The 17,857-nt window shown below is 37.1% G+C and overlaps 1 protein-coding gene across 2 annotated transcripts in view; it reads left to right on the top strand.

The window, feature by feature from the left end:
* The window catches only part of GRM1 (glutamate metabotropic receptor 1), a gene marked incomplete at both ends in the record, with an annotated part of 356,568 nt that overhangs the window by 227,291 nt on the left and 111,420 nt on the right, over positions 1–17,857 (top strand). For both annotated transcript variants that reach the window (XM_082633883.1, XM_082633884.1), the window contains one exon: positions 13,563–13,798. In XM_082633883.1, coding sequence (XP_082490009.1) covers positions 13,563–13,798 — 236 coding nt within the window. The remainder of the gene's footprint in view (positions 1–13,562; positions 13,799–17,857) is intronic.

Below are 17,857 nucleotides of genomic sequence, written 5' to 3'. Positions count from 1 at the left end.
AAATGTCACAGCATGTTATAGTTAGTGGTATGCTGGTAGATGTTTAACAACTGCCTCTCATAAAAAAAAAAATGAAACAAAGTAGAACAATAAAGTCTTGATTTGTAGTGTTTGCTCTTTGTTATGTGTTGAATTGTGTCTTCTAAAAAGATATGTTGAATATGTTGACTACTAATCCCCAGTACCTCAGAATGTGACCTAATTTGTAAATAGAGTTGTTGCAAGTGTACAGTCAAGATGAAGTTATACTGGAGTAGGGTAGCCTTTAATCCAATATGACTGATGCCCTTGTAAGTGGAGCAGAGAGACAGAGGCACAGACACACATAGGGGAACACCATGTGACAACAGAGGCAGGGATTGGAGTGCTGCAGCTACAAGCTAAGGAGTGCCATGGGTTGAGGGCTGCCACCAGAGACTCAGAAGAAGCAAGAAAGGAGTCTACCTAGAGGAAACATGGCCACAGGGGACCATGATTTCAGACTTCTAGCCTCCAGAACTTTGAGAGAATAAATTTCTGTTGTTTTAAGCCACCTGGCATTATGGCCAGTTTCAACCTACTGCCATGAAGTCACTTAATGCAGATCTGGGAAAATATGATGACAATGGGTTCTTGTCAGTTGGTATGAGCCACCTCTAGCATACCAGGGATCATAGTATTTTCTATGAATTCTTGAATATAAATTAGTTCAGAGTCTTTTATCCATTAATTCATTTCACATATATATAATGAGCACCTAGTATGAGTCAAGAACTAGTATAAATTCTGGGGTTATATAAATGAACAAAAAAGATAAAACCCTCTCTGCTTATGTGGAGCTTCCATTTTACTGGAAGGATATAGAAAATATATTTATATGGTATGTCAGATAGTGATATTTTAAGGAGATAAAGGGAGTAGAAAAGAGGAATAGAAAGGACACAACTTTAAACAGGGAAAGACCTCTATGAGAATGTGATATTTGAGCAGACATGAAGGAAGTAAAAGAGAAAGCTATGCAAATATTCAAGTGATGAGAATTCCAGGATTCCAGGCAGAGAAAATAGCCAGTGCAAAGATCCTAAGGCCAGGGTATCCCAGTGTGGCCAGAGCAGAGCAAAATGTAGAAAAGTAGAGATGAGAGAGGTAGTGGGGATCAGAGTGTGCAGGGTTTTTTTTTTTTAAGGTACTCTTTGAAAGACTTTGGATGAGATGAAAAGGCCTTCTGGGTTTTAAACAGAGGAGTGCCAGGATCTAGTTTATGCTCTAATGAGAATCCGTCTGCCTCCTTATTGCATTCTTTTTCTAATAAGTCTCTTGCCTCCCTTCAGTTGATTCTTAACAATTATCTGGGAGAGTGCAGCCTTTCACACAAATGGCATAGGGACCTGAAAAATAAAGGTTCAGCAGCAATAAAACTGCCAGGGATTTAAATGAGAGAGTGAAGAATGGTAGTTTCAATCTGTAAAATTTTGCATGTTTCCCAACAAAATTAAAGCCTCTACTGGTAGTCTTGACTTCACTTACCACACACATTTTTTTTTACATCTTTATTGGAGTATAATTGCTTTACAATGGTGTGTTAGTTTCTGCTTTATAACAAAGTGAATCAGTTATACATATACATATGTTCCCATATCTCTTCCCTCTTGCATCTCTCTCCCTCCCACCCTCCCCATCCCACCCCTCCAGGCGGTCACAAAGCACCGAGCTGATCTCCCTGTGCTATGCGGCTGCTTCCCACTAGCTATCTACCTTATGTTTAGTATTTGTCTTTCTCTTTCTGACTTACTTCACTCTGTATGACAGACTCTAGGTCTATCCACCTCATTACAAATAGCTCAATTTCGTTTCTTTTTATGGCTGAGTAATATTCCATTAAAATATGCGCCACATCTTCTTTATCCATTCATCCAATGATGGAAACTTAGGTTGTTTCCATCTCCGGGCTATTGTAAATAGAGCTGCAATGAACATTTTGGTACATGACTCTTTTTGAATTATGGTTTTCTCAAGGTATATGCCCAGTAGTGGGATTGCTGGGTGATATGGTAGTTCTATTTGTAGTTTTTTAAGGAACCTCCATACTGTTCTCCATAGTGGCTGTACCAATTCACATTCCCACCAGCAGTGCAAGAGTGTTCCCTTTTTTCCACACCCTCTCCAGCATTTATTGTTTCTAGATATTTTTTTCTTTTTTTTTTTATTAGTTTCTGCTTTATAACAAAGTGAATCAGTCATACATATACATCTGTTCCCACATCCCTTCCCTCATGCATCTCCCTCCCTCCCACCCTTCCCATCCCACCCCTCCAGGCGGTCACAAAGCACCGAGCTGATCTCCCTGTGCTCTGTGGCTGTTTCCCACTATCTATCTACCTTACTTTTGGTAGTGTATATATGTCCATGCCTCTCTTTCGCTTTGTCACAGCTTACCCTTCCCCCTCCCCATATCCTCAAGTCCATTCTCAAGTATAAAGACACAGACCTACTTGAGAATGTTTCTAGATTTTTTGATGATGGCCATTCTGACTGGTGTGAGATGATAGCTCATTGTAGTTTTGATTTGCATTTCTCTACTGATTAATGATCATTCTTTCATGTGTTTGTTACCACACACATTAAGATAGAGTTTCTGAAGTGTCCTTTTTTGAACTGTAGTGATAGCATAGTCTTTACCGTAACAATTTCTAAGGCATAAAGGATAGAGTGTCTAGAACAGTGACTCTCAAACTTCTTCTATTTTTTTTTAAGTCCCAATCTAGGATGGAGTTGTACTTTGATAAAATACAAAAAAAGGTAAATTACTAAGAAATTAAATATAGCATAAAGACATGCAAATACAAGCCCAAATTTGTATTATTAGATTTAACAGGAATAAAATCTCATTTCAGTAAATATAATAAAAATAAGCAAAACAAAGGAGAAAAGAAAGTTCCAAAAAATGTATCCATTTTTCATTGCAAGTGTGTGCCTAGGTGATTAGTAGAGAAAATTACTGTTACGCTTGTAACTTTTAGATGTTCTATAATTATAAATAAACAAAATGTTGCAAGGGAAGTAGAGGAAACCTATGTTAAATACTTATGTACACACTTTGAACAAAAACCAGGCATGTCAATATTTTAAAAATTTAATATAAGTGATTTATTAAATTATCTAATCTTGATTGGATAAACAAAGATACTTGCATGGGATTATGCATGTATAAACTGCTTCTTTATTTCATTTTCATAAAATTCCTAGTAGAATAACCAGCCTCACATCAGCTTACTGATGGAAATGGAAGAAGAGATTTTATAGCAATTTCAGCAAGTTTGGGGTATTTATTTAAAATTTTTGAACCAAGTAAAGCAAGTGAGGCTGTAGTTTAAAAAGTCATCTTCAATCCTTTAACAGTAGCCAGCTCCAATAATTTATTCCATAACTTTTTAGTTCAATTTAAATTATCTTTTGATGAAATATGTGAATTCTGGATTCATTAATTTTTTATATGAGGATTTTTCAGCAAATAATAACTTTAGTGGTATTCCATCTACTATGAACTGAATTGAGTGCCCCAGATTAATCTGTTGAAGCCCTAACCTCTGATGTGGCTGAATTTGGAGATGGGACCTTTAGGGATTTAATTAAGGTTAAATAAGGTCATACAGGTGGAGCCCGGATCCAATCAGATTAGTGCACTTGTTAGAATAAACACCAGAGAACTTGTTCTCTTTCATTGTGTCTCTGTATGCATCAAGGAAAGGCCATGTTAGGACATAGTTGGCAAGCCAGGAAGAGAGCTCTCAGTGAAACTGAGTCAGTTGGAACCTTGATCTTGGACTTCTATTCTCCAGAACTGTAAGAAAATGAATTTCCATTGTTTAAGCCACTAGTCTATGGTATTTGTTAGGTAGTCCAAGGGGACTAAAGCAATCAAATTCATAGTGTTTGCTGATAACACTTTGCAGATGATAATATCAAGACCATTTCCTACTTATTGACAATTATTTTAAAATTAAAACTGTGATATAGCAATCTCCAAAAAAAACTTGTTCTTCAAAATTTCTAACTTTTAATTTTGCTTTTTGATCTTAGCTCCCATTTGGAAAAATAATCGAATTATTTCTTTTCATAGAAATATAAAGATTACTAAATATATCCAAGATATCAGTCAATAGAGCAAGTCAGGCTTTCGTATTAGTATGTTTAAATATTGGAACCAACCTTATTTCTTATCCTGATGAAATACTTAAGAGTTTATTTTGCAGTTCAGACACTCTTGACACAGCTTCTTTCTTTAATACCAAAAATAGCTGTATATGGTCAGTTTCCATATTATCATAAGTGGTTGTGTGGGAAAAGAAAATAAGAAAAAAGAATCCCTAATTTGTAGCATTTACTGGTTTGCTTGAAGTATGTATCACCATCATAGATAATTTCAATCTACCAACATGAATTTACTGAATACAGCATTCAGAAAAAGTGCTAACAGTCAGTTCTAATGAGCCAACTTTTGGTCTTACATAACTCAAAATTTGTGCTGTGTCACCAGCGTTGTTTACTTCAGCTGACTTTTTTTAATCAAGACTTTCTCAGTGAGGGAAGCATTGCATTGATTTACATTCTCTCACAAGCTCCTTAACTTAAGTAACTACTTCAAAATGTTTTCCTGATGCTGGCAGTTGCAGCATCAGAACATTCCTTTATATAAAACATAAACTGTCAACCACATTTCTTGACAAAACAATTCTTCATAATTTTATAAAATTTAGAGCTACTTGTGTTTCTCAGCCATAAAGCTAAAAAAGATTTTTTTTAATTAATTTATTTTATTTTTGGCTGTGTTGAGTCTTCGTTGCTGCGCATGGGCTTTACTTGCGGCAAGCGGGGGCTACTCTTCGTTGCAGTGAGCGGGCTTCTCATTGCGTCATCTTCTTTTGTTGCAGAGCATGGACTCTAGGTGCACGGGCTTCAGTAGTTGTGACACATGGGCTCAGTAGTTGTGGCGCATGGGCTTAGTTGCTCCACGGCATGTGGGATCTTCGTGGACCAGGGCAGGAACCTGTGTCCCCTGCATTGGCAGGCAGATTCTTAACCACTGTGCCACCAGGGAAGTCCCACTAAAAGAGAATTTAAATCAGAGCAGAGATTTCTTTCTTCAAATCTTTATCATTTTCAAACTGCACATATACTAAAAAAACTGCCACAAAAAGGAATATCTACACATTCATCAACTTACAGTGAAAGAATGCTTTGCCAGCTTTATTTATTCAGTGAGTTGGTTTTCCATATCATTAGGCAATTTTGGAAATCATCCAGCTATGATGGCATCAGAAAGTAGTACTTGAGTTACCGTTTTGCCAAAATCACTGAACATTTCTAAGTAAATGCCTCTAACGTAGTCATTCACTAATGTCTTGTCAACCGTATATATATTTAATTCTTAGCAATCGCAAATGCCACTTCATGTAAAACCCATGAAACACTAATGTTTATATGTAGAATATTGAACATATGCTTTTATTGGCCTTTAATTCAATGCTTTTTCTTTCAAATGATTCTTTTGGTTTTAAATTTTAATCCTTTATGTTTTGTGTATACAGTAGTCCCTCTTTATCCATGGAGGATACATTCCAAGACCCTCAGTGGATGCCTGAAACTGTGAATAATACTGACTCCTATATATACTATGTTTTTGTCTATACATACATATCTATGATAAAGTTTAATTTATAAATTAAGCACAGTAAGAGATTAACAGCAAAAACTAACAGTATACTGTAATAAATGTTAGGTGAATATGTTGACTTTCTTTCAAAATATCTTATTGTACAAATGTATTGCTTTTTACATCTTAACTAAGCACTTTTCATATACTGTGGTTGTAACTTTTGCAGTTTGAGGTGTAATAGCAAAACTATCACAAATTTCTTTTTCCTTCTTCACAATTTCATGGAAAGAAGATTTGTTCTTACTGTAGATCTTAGCAACTTCAGCATACAATTTTTTTCTTTCCTTATTAAGTTGAGAACTTTTCACTTAAACGAAACATCTCACTCCTTCTCTTTGATATATCGCAATTACCAACATCACCACTCTTGCACTTTGAAGCCATTGACAAGTAAAATGATACTTGAACACAAGTAATACCTCAACAGTCAATCTGATAACTGAGACGATATGGCTACTAAGTGACTAACAGGTGGGATATCCTAGAAAAAGGTTGACTCACGCCTTGGGCTGGATGGAGCAGGACCTCAAGCAATTTCATCATGCTAATCAGAACAGCATGCAATTTAAAACTTATAAATTGTTTATTTCTGGAAGTTTTCACTTAGTGTTTTCAGACCATGGTTGACTGTGGGTAACTGAAGCAGAGGAAAGCAAAACTGTGGAAAAGGGTGGCAGGGCTACTACAAATGACTAATACATTTTGATGATTTCACGAATTCATTAGATAAAACAGTCCCACAGATAATACACTATGGTTTCAGCACTTCACCATCAATTAGGAATAAATTCAATATATAAACCAACATATTTTCAAGTAAATGTCATTGGAACTCTTTTTACCCTATTTCTGTGGAATCATTTCTGCTGTCCACATTCAAATACTATTGCCACATTCAGCAAATTGTATCTTTTCTTGTAAAAAAAAAAAGTCTGATGAAGCTTGTACAGCCACATATAATTGGAGTTAAAGTAAATAATGAAAATTTTATTTATTTGCTATAGAAAGTAATGTTATATGATAAATTATAAAACAGTCTATTAAAATTTAATGTGATTGTAAAAACAAATTGATAGAAATAAGTGCTTATGTATTCTCAGATATCTATATAATTTGGGGTTATATTTGGCAAAGTAACCGTAAAAGGTCACACAATGTAACTGAGTTCTACTGCATATGACTGTGGATAGGCTTGAGGTATGGGCCATTCACCATAAGAATTGGAAAACAAAGTGGTTAAACCCTGTTTATTCAAAGACATGAGTCCACCAGTCATGTTCTTAGATCTTGCAACAATGTCTAACTGCTGTAGGTTTTTCTAAATGCCTCCTCTCAGTCTCTCCTCATCAACTGGTAAAAAAATAGTTCATGAACTGGCACCAAACTTTGGACCACACTGTGGGCAGCACTTTGTAGAGAAGTCTCTCCTACATGTCGATACAGCTCAGTACATTGGTTGGATCATGAGAAGATTGATGGTAAAGAACTGTTATGTCTAGTAAGACTTCATCATGCCCTACATGCTGTGATAAGTGTTTTATATGGATTATCTAGTTTAATTCTCACACAACTCTTAAGAAGTTGATACCATTTCCATTCCCATTTTATAGGTGGAGAAACAAAGGCTTAGAAAGTTTAACTAACCAATTCCTATTTCATATTGTCTCTTCGGGTTAATTGAATGAGAGACAAAATGGGGTGCTACCTTGGCAGTAGAATTTGAAGGAACTCAAAAGACCTACTTGTCCACAAGTAATTCCGCATTGGCCCACCCTTCTTTCACACTGGCTTGAAATTGTAACTGATACATGAGAAATGGTCTGTAGAAGGTTTAGGAGGGGCCTCCACATTTGCATGGCTGTCTGCAATGTTTATCAGTAGTTGCCCTACATTTCTGCTGGGAGAGGAGGATAATTACAAGTCTCCGGGTGGCAGATGATTCCAGGCTCAGGGTGCCAGAGGTGGGTTAGGGTTTAGGGGTCAGGAGCAGATGGAGAGTAAGGAAACCTGATCTGACCTTGATCTTTACAAGGAGCTTCAGCTCCTTGATAAGTAATTCCCTTCATTCTTCCTCTTTTGTCTTTTGATACCTTCCCATTCTCTCCCCAGCCTCTGTTTTCCACTGAAACAGAGTAGCTTTAGAAGTAAGGCTTCTGTTTGAATTCTATAATAATTCCAGATGTATAGGACAATAAAACGTGACTCCATCCCCTCATCCTCTCTTGTGTTTTTCAGTAGACTGAGTGACCTCTAAATGCCTGTCCTAGATAATTAAATAAAGAGACCTACATTTTGTGTTAGTTCTACATTCATGGTGAATTGGCAGTAACTAATTTTAAAATTAAATATAAACTAATTGTGACCACTACCCCAATTCCTGATTCAACAACACTGCCACTGTGCCTTCATAATACAATGTTATTAGCCTGTGTGTGTGCATGTGTGTGTGCACATGTCTATGTGTTTGTTTCTACAGTTTCTGCCTCAGAATTCTAGAACCAAAGAATCTTCACAAGTACTTACACTCTAGGTACTTTCTAGAAAAACCCTTCTAAAACAAATCTAATTGTGTCATATTCCTGCTGAAAATCTGAGTAGTTTTTACCACCATAAAAATGAAATCCAAAACCCTTAACAAGGATGTTAAGGTTCTTCCAGATCTCACCCCTGCTTGTCCTTTCTTTCCTTACCTTGCACACTCTAAGTAAACTGAAAGCTTTGCTGTTGTTTCAAAGCTTTGTTCCCTCTTTAGCTGGTCTCTCTCCCATCTCCCTCTTTCCCTGTGCAACTTCAACTCCTCATTTAAGTTTCATCCCAGATATTATTTCCCCTTGGGCAAAATCTCCCTTGGCATGACTCCTTTGCCCCTTCTCTATGCTTCTGTAGCCTGTCTTCCTTTTATTTCAGGGATTGCAGCTCTGTGGCTATTGCGTATTCAGCAGCCAGACTATCCCACCCCTGTAATTGCCTTGATGGCAAGGGCCTTGCCTTTACTTTTGAGCAATGTATCAAAGCCGTAAGCAAATGCTTAAGTCATACAGGACTCTTAGTGAATGAGCGTTGAGTGAATAAAGCTAGTCTCAATTATTATTGAAAAAGCTGCCATAACCTCCAAAATATTTCTCATAATTGGCATCACTTGACTTAAATTACATTATCCTACATTTCTTCAACCTTTGTAAATATAGCTAGCATTTTAATTTATGTAATGTTGTGCTTGTTTACATATGTTTTTGTAAATATTGTTTTTATTATGCTTTTCTTCTGTCCCTGGTTATATGGTAAACTTTGGATTATTTTTAAAGAATTATAGTTTTATTATCAGGTATACACAATCACTTGAATTCATTACACAAATCAAATTGCTTTACTCTCTAGACTGTAACTATTTTAACTGAATGTAAATAGGATTTTCTAAAATGTTTTTGTACAATTTTTTAAATGAATACTATTGCTTTTCTTTTTACTATCAATTAGCTTATTAAATTATTTTAACTGATATAATGCAAAATAACACTCCTGAAGCTCCTGTCAAGTTGTAATAGGTAAAATTAGAAATAATATTCCCTTGTTGTTAATATCAGAATTTATTGAGTGGAAGAAATCTTATTATTGTACGTTTGGATTGTGAAATTTCATAAGACTAGAACAATGCTTTTGTGGGAAGTGAAGAACAATCTTGTGAAAGAATTGTTGTATAAAAACGTTGAGGGGGTTAGGAAATAAGGAGTCTTGTATATTTATGAGGAATACTTAAGACGTAGTTTCCTGTTAAATGTTCACCCCATTTATTCACATTATGCAGTTTCATATCCAGACCCCAGATAGAAAATGAACTCAAAATTGGGAGACAGATGGAGCAGCAGAAGCTGCTAGAGTCTGTGAATGTGCCTCACAAGAGTCCAGCCCTGCCTAAGGCTGATCAGCACCCAGCACAGCAGGATTCACTCCAGACACTTGGGGTGAGCAGATGCCTGCAGGTCATCTCTGCTGGAGCACAGTCTACACCACTACAGCCACTACCACCACCACACTACCACCATCAACAGGGAAAGAAAAGACCTATACCAGGTATCAGGAGAGCTGCTGGCTCTCCGTTCCCAAGTGTGCTTCACAGAGAATTCACCAAAATAATATCCTTGTAAAAAATCCCAATACTATAACTAAAGAGTGAAAATCTTTCAAAATCCCCAAATATATACATTTGACAAGTGGTACATAGAAGAAATGATTAAAATATATACAAATCAGGAGTTGCTTTATGATTGTTTTTCTGTGACTTTTGATTTATCATTCCCTTATACCTCGCCTGTGATAGATTTAAGATCTCATACAAAACTTTAGCAATTAACACTTCAAGATATATTCACCGACTAATCCGACTAATCCTAGTTGAATATTTTCTCTATCACATCTCGGTTGTCCCTGATTTTATAACCTCTTCGATCTAACACCAACTCTAATTTCTAGAAGGGAGTCATCTATGGTGAGGGTGGAAGGGCTTTGAGCAATGGCAAGGGGGATTTAGGGCTTCACCCCACTAAACCATATGACTTCAAGTTGTCTATATTCATAGACAAGGGTTTACTCCTATGATGCGTTCCTCTGTGTTGGTTGCAAAAGGGCAGGAGGTCACACTTTCTCTGCTTCCAGCACTGACACATGATACTTGCTTTTATAAACTTAATGATTTTTCTAAAAATGCAAATAAACACTAGCGAAGACATTTCATACACTTTAAAAAATTGTGGGTTTCTTGTTCAGACTATATGTGCACATAAAAGTCTCATATAATATTAAACCTTGGGGAGAAACACACTCCAAGCCTAACAACATCAAAAAGTAATTATTTCCTTCAAGTTATGTCATCTTGATTTTAAATATACACTCATAGGCAGAATTTCTTGAAAGCCTAACTGGTTTTATTTTTACCCTCCTTTTCAACATGACATGAACTATAGCTCTCATCTTCAAACTGCTATAGATGTAGTTGTGATATAAATGTGAATAAATCCAAACAAACTAGTTCAAACCTTTCTAACCAGACTGAGGATATAGAAAGATAAATGAGTGGGCTTTTTTTTCCTTTTAATCAGTTTGATTGGCCATCATGTTCAGTGATGGTGAGTAGAGGACTTGTCCCCCAAAATACTCAGGTCATTTACCACCAGAGGGCAGACCTGAATTACCTCATTAAGTAATAGCCTTACAACACTTTGAGGATCTCCTGTAGTCCTTAGGCTAAGAGTTCCTAGGGTGGAATTTTGCCCACATCCCCATCTCCTGCTAACTCCTCTCTGTGCTCCCATGAACAGACACTCTAAATTCTTTGAATGAGCCTTGCTCTTTCCTATATGTTAGATAATCTATCAGGAATTTTCTTTACCAATCCCTCCTCCTGTCTGGACCTGACTAATGACTACTCATCCTTTGAGTCTCAGCTCAGACATCACTTTCTTAGGAAAACCGTTCCCAATCACACCTTTCTTCACCCACATTCACGTACATACACACAAGACTAAGTTAGACTCAAGCTCCTCCTTCCCATAGTTTTGGTCACTTCTCCTTCTTTACCTCCACAGTGTTTGAAATTCTTGCTTAATGTCTGTTTTCCCACAAGTCTGTAACACTAGGGGGAAGAGAATAATATTTCTCATTCTGAACTGAATCCTGAGCATAGCAGAGCATCTGGTACATAGTAGGTGCTAGGTAAATGCAGAAGGAAGGAAGGAAAGAAGGGAGGGAGGGAGGAAAGAAGGGAGGAAAGAGAGAAAAGAAATATCCATGCAAACTATTAAAATTTATATTCTAGCAGATTTAGAAGAAGCATACAGATATTCTCTGGTCTGGCTGGTTAGACTACAATTTACCTCAAAATTCCTTTAGTTCTGGATCATATTAAGTCAACTTACCTTCTGCATTTGATCTGTTGAAAATGTAGCTCCTATGTGGTTCACTGGGAAGATTCTGGAATGAAATTATACCAATTAGCTCAGCTAAGTGGAGGACACATTTATCTAAATTGGTCTCAGGTAACAAGGAGAGGAATGAGCTATGGTCTGTCATATATGTTTGGCCCAGCTCTCTGCTCTGTGAGAAGCAAGTGATAAAACACTTTCTCTGGCAGAGACTGAAAAGTTGTGTTCCAGAAACTGCAGGGCTACATGCAGGGCTACCTCTACCTACTCTGTGGGTAGAGGAATATATCCACTCCTTGACCAAGGCACTCTTAATGTTCTTCAAAGCTTGACTAGAATTTAGGCAAATTTCTTCCTTACTTTGGGCCCCAAGAATTCCCTTTTCTTAGAGCATTTACTTTTTTTTAACGTCTTTATTGGATTATAATTGCTTTACAATGATGTGTTAGTTTCTGCTTTATAACAAAGTGAATCAGTTATATATATACATATGTTCCCATATCTCTTCCCTCTTGCATCTCCCTCCCTCCCACCCTCCCTATCCCACCCCTCTAGGTGTTCACAAAGCACCGAGCTGATCTCCCTGTGCTATGCGGCTGCTTCCCACTAGCTATCTATTTTACGTTTGGTAGTGTATATATGACCATGCCATTCTCTCACTTTGTCACAGCTTTTTACTTTTAAAGGCATTCCAGTGTCAATTCTTTCTCTGCCCCTTTGAAATGTAAAATTTTTCCCAGCCTCTTGCTAGTTTTACAACAGAGAAATTGTTTTCTCAGGCGCCTGGGAGCCATCCCTTTAAAATATGATCATTAAGAGTGATAGCAGACACCTATCGCCCAGTTTCTGTGGGAAGGTGGGAGCCTAATTTAGATAAATGGCAATTATCAAACACAGATGGTTTAATCACATTGACCAAGCTCCACTCAGTGTCATCCAGCACTTCCTCACTAGCTTATCCTAACACTTCCACCTTTTGTTTCAGCAGGATTGAGTTCAGTATCTTTGGCCTATTGAAATAGTCTTGAATAAAGTCTTCTTTGCCTCTTTAACTCTGTCTGGTGCAATTTTTCTTTGACCCCCTCTTGGGAAGGAATCATAGCCACTCACACGAGGTTGGGCCTAGCTCATACACACACTTGAATTAAACTGGAGATATATCATTCATGGCAGATGTGAATGTTCTAGAAAATGAGCAAATTTAAAAAATTTGAACCTACAAATGAAATGTCAGTGAACTGCCATTTAGTGAGCAGGAGGATTATTTTTATTTTGGGGAGTCAGATTGTTTTCTTTTAATGCTGTTATTTTGAAATAACATTAGGGAAAAAAAAGCATCTGGTCATTTCTAAGAGATGCAAGTTTGAACAATGTCCAGGAACAAAATCTGTGATTGTCATGTTTCTAAGCTAAATCAATTTTCTATGCTATATAATGCAGCTCGTATAATGGTCTTGACTGCAACCTTGATACCTTGCCTAGCTCTTATTGAGAAGGTCCTGAGTACCTGGGTTTTATTTTCTTCAGGTTTAGAGAACAACCGATGGACTTTGTGGTCTAGTTGTAAAGAGCAATGGGCTTGGGAGCCAGACTGCCTGGATCTGTATCCAGGATCCACCAGGACTCAGCTATTTGCCGAACATCTGACTCAGTAAAAATGAGTAGTGCAGAATCTGGTGACTAGTAAATGCTCAAGAAACGTTAGTTCTTGTAATTGTTACTGTCATCATTTCATCATCACTTTCACTAGTGTGAAAAACAAACAAGACCTTTTGATTATATAATTTTCTATTCTCCACAAAAATAAAAAAATGTCATTGATGGATAGCAATGTTGGCTTAAAATAGACTTTAAATCTTGCTGAATTGCTTCATTCATGCAAAACTCATAGCTCTATTTGTGAGACTTTTGTCTTTCTTTCTCCCCACCCCAATCCCTGCATTTTTTAGTGATGGCTGGGCAGACAGAGATGAAGTCATTGAAGGTTATGAGGTGGAAGCCAACGGGGGAATCACGATAAAGCTGCAGTCTCCAGAGGTCAGGTCCTTTGATGATTATTTCCTGAAACTGAGGCTGGACACTAATACGCGGAATCCCTGGTTCCCTGAGTTCTGGCAACATCGATTCCAGTGCCGCCTACCAGGACACATTCTGGAAAATCCCAACTTTAAAAGAATCTGCACAGGTAACTCGTGTTTACAGCATCACAACTCAGATTTTGGTCATCTCTTCCAGTTTGTTCAGTAAGTATAGAAAGTGCCAAGGCTGGAGATACAAGAACTAAATTGCCAAATTAATTTATAAAATAGCTAAAATGAGGAGGGAGTATGTATTGCTCCAAGGATTCATGTTTCTATATTCTGGAAACATGGAGACTGCTTTGGTCTCTGGTGGGACAAGTTATAAGAAAAGATAAATAAAGGAAAAGGAAACTGAGAATTCAGGTATTTAGTATTCAGGCCAGAGGGAAGAGATTGAACTGCAGACATGCTTAGGAGATGCTAACCACAGATATAAGTAAGCAGCACTGGTTTGATCCTTTTTTCTTCTTTAGGACTTGCTTTGATATAAAAGTCAGCAGAAGATAAGATGTCACCTAGGGGCCCACCACCAATGTGGGTGTATATGGGCACAAGTGACAAGAAGGGACAGATACTTCCCATGCACTACTCACTAGAGGCATGACAAAGAAGGGTGGCATATTGTTAAAGGTCTTTCAGGGCTTGATGAACTCCACAGGATGTCTCCCTTCTCCCTGCCACCAGGAACTACCAGAGCATTAAATACTCTATCCATGACAAAATTTGTATTGTAGCACAGTGATGTGACACATATTTCCTATAACTAGACTGAGAAGATTTTATTTAGAAATGTCTAGAACCCATTCATTCACATAGCACATACAAACCACTGAATACAATCCCCTCCCCCCACAAAAAAGGACAGAAAGGTGTATAATTCATGACTCTTGACCTAGAGAAACTTGTGGTCTCTTTGGGCAAATCAAAACAGATAATACGCATGATATAGATAAATAACAACTGAAGACAATGAGTTTTTATAAGACAGGGTAAGAATAATGACAAAAACTATTTCTACTTTTAATAACATTCACATTTTGATATTAGAAAATTATTTAAAATACCAAAATATTTAAATGCAGTGATTTGTGTCTAACTTGATAAAATTCAGCAGAATTCACTGGGAAACTGCTTGGTGTGAATCTATTTTCAATCAATCAAGGTTTTTAGAACTTCTTTGGTATGGCTTCTTGGGAGGCTAAGAGCTAGGAGAAGAGGAAAAGAGTTGTTGAACAGCTAACCACCTCTGTCACATACCTCTACTGACTTCTCTCTTCTCTCAAATAATAGACCAATAGAAGTTAAGAATTCTATTGGACCAATAAGCCACCTAGTGCATTCCCCTTATTTGCAAAATGAAGACTTTGAGGTTAAAGGGGCAACATTTCCTTAGGTTCATTTAGTTAATGGCAGCAATGGAATTAGAACACTCACCTCCTAAATACCACAGTGCTTGACTACTTTGAACTTAGAATTTAGTAATAGATTGTCTTTTATTGTTTTCTAATGAATGTTGTTTTCTTAAACTGTAAGATCTTTGAAGATAGGGAGTTCTTGTAACCCTCATAGAACCTGTACACCACTGATCTCTGGAACCTCAGTCATTTCTTACTAATGTATTGATCAGTTAATTTATGTTGTTGTCAATGAGTTTTACTTTATTTAAGGAAAAGTTAGGACTATGATTTTTCTAAATGAGATATATTTCACTGATTCAACGTTCAACAAAATGTATTGAGCACTTAGTATATGCAAGGCTTTATTCTAGGAGATGGAAATACAGCAGAAAACAAAAGAGGAAAACAACTGTCTCAATAACCTTACATTTCAGTGCAGGGAAATAAATAGAACAAAAATAAATTAAGCAAAATATATTCTCATTTAAGTGATCATAAGAGCATGTTAAAAGAGAATGGCCAGAAAAAGCCTCACTGAGAAGGAGACATTTGATTAAAGATGTGAGAGTGAGCCATGCAAACACCTGGGAAGGGCATTCCAAGCAGAGGAATAGCAAATAAAAAGATGCACCTGCATGCCCGGCTTAGTGGGAGAACAGTAAGGAGATCAGGCTGCCTGAAGCCAGTGAGTACGTTGAATAACAGGTGATAAGTCAGAGAGGCACACAGGGGAACAGTTCCTGCAGGACTTAACTGTCCCTTGTGAAAACTTTGGCTTTGTTCTGAGTGAGATGGAAAGCCACTGGGAAGTTCAAATACAGTAGAGACAGGATCAGCCTTACTTTTTCTGAACAGAATTACTCTTGCTGCAGTTTTTAAGTTTTCACAAAAGGGGGAAAGTCAGAAGAAGGAAGCAGAGAAGTTAGGAGGTTGCTGTAATAATGTAGGTGAGAGTGTGGTGGATTGGGCCATGGTTTTGGCAAGCAAGATGGAGAGAGGCGATTGAATTCTGAGGATATTTTGAATGAGAGCTGAGGGGATTTGCTGATAGAATTGTGAAAAATGACTCTGGTCTGAGCAACTGAAAAGATGTTGTTGCCATTGACTCAGATGAGGAAGACTCCAGGAAAGCCAGGTTAGGGAAAAATCAGGAGCTAAATTTCAGATGAGTTAAGTTTGAGATACCTGTTAATTATACAACTATATATGTCACTTTGATACTGTGTTTCATTAGTAGAGTTCAGAATATTACTTTTTAAACATGTTTGGATGTCTTTATTTAAGGATTTCCATGAAAATATCTTGAGACCTGAGCTTTCAAAACAAAAGTTAGAATTCTGCAGCCATGTACAATAATACTTTTGGGTTTTCATTTGTCAGAGTATATGCAAATGTCAAAGTTAAAATCTAAACTTGGTTAACATTCATAGCAAGAAAAAAAGATTGGCACACTCATGAATTGTTCTTATATTATGCTTGACTCTCAAAGCTATTTTTAAAAGCTTCTTATTTGATTATAAAATTTGATAAACATGTTTTTATTTGCATTTCACTCTGGAGTCAAATTCAGCAAATATTTCCCTTTGTTCTTAGTTCTAAGGAAGACAGAAGGCTTATTTAACTTCTCTACTTGGAACTAATTCATAAAAGTTATTCATCTTTTCTGCTGCAAAAATCCGAGAATTTTATGTCTGTGTGCATACATTCATGTAAAATTACTCTTCAGTCTTAATCTGTGTAGGGAATTGGCTTCAATTTTATTGTAGATCAACATAAAATTTCACTTCATGTATCATTCTTATCTACTTGATATTCTTGAATATCAAATGAATTCTGTAGTCTTCTAATGAATATGCAGAAACACTTATGAAAATTAATATAAAGAAATAGAAGTAACCTTTCCATACTATTCATAGCTACACTTTCTGACATTTATTTTTACCTCTTCTAATTGGGTCATTTTGGTGTTTTGCAAAGTTTTGATATTGCAGTTAGTTTCCATAGAAACCTTTATTGAGCTTAATTTCAGATGTCACTATTTAAATAAAGAGTTTACCTGCTCTGGATTGTCAGTTTGAATATTAAGGGTCCTGTGCCCAGGCTGAATAATTTTGGAACCACTGTGGCTAATTAAAAAGTACTTCATTCAAAGTCTACATCACTGCTTAATTAGTTGAGTATATCAAGGGACTGGAGAGGTGTTGGAAAAGCACTAACTAAAACATCAAAGACTAACTTCTAAAAAATTAATCATTGTGAGATTGATTGGTTCAAGATGGCGGAGTAGAGGACGTGCTCTCACTCTCTCTTGTGAGAGGAACAGAATCACAACTAACTGCTGAGTGGTTATCAACAGAAAGACACTGGAACTCACCAAAAAGATACCCCACAACAAAAGACAAAGGAGAAGCCAAAATGAGATGATAAGAGGGGTGCAATCACAATGAGATCAAATCCCATAACTGCTGGGTGTGTGACTCACAAACTGGAGAACACTTATACCACAGAAGTCCACCCACTAGAGTGAAGGTTCTGAGCCCCACATCAGGCTTCCCAACGTGGGGGGCCAGCAACAAGAGGAGGAAATCCTAGAGAATCAGACTGTGAAGGCTAGTGGGATTTGATTGCAGAACTTCGACAGGACTGGGGAAAACTGAGACTCCACTCTTGGAGGGCACACACCAAGTAGTGTGCACATCAGGACCCAGGGGAAGGAGCAGTGACCCCATAGGAGACTGAACCGGACCTACCTGCTAGTGTTGGAGG

This window comes from Mesoplodon mirus (assembly GCF_964341445.2).
Source record: "Mesoplodon mirus genome assembly, chromosome: 10".
NCBI lineage: Eukaryota > Metazoa > Chordata > Mammalia > Artiodactyla > Ziphiidae > Mesoplodon > Mesoplodon mirus.
Note: the sequence above shows the minus strand (reverse complement) of the source record. Positions and strands in the feature narration are given on the sequence as shown.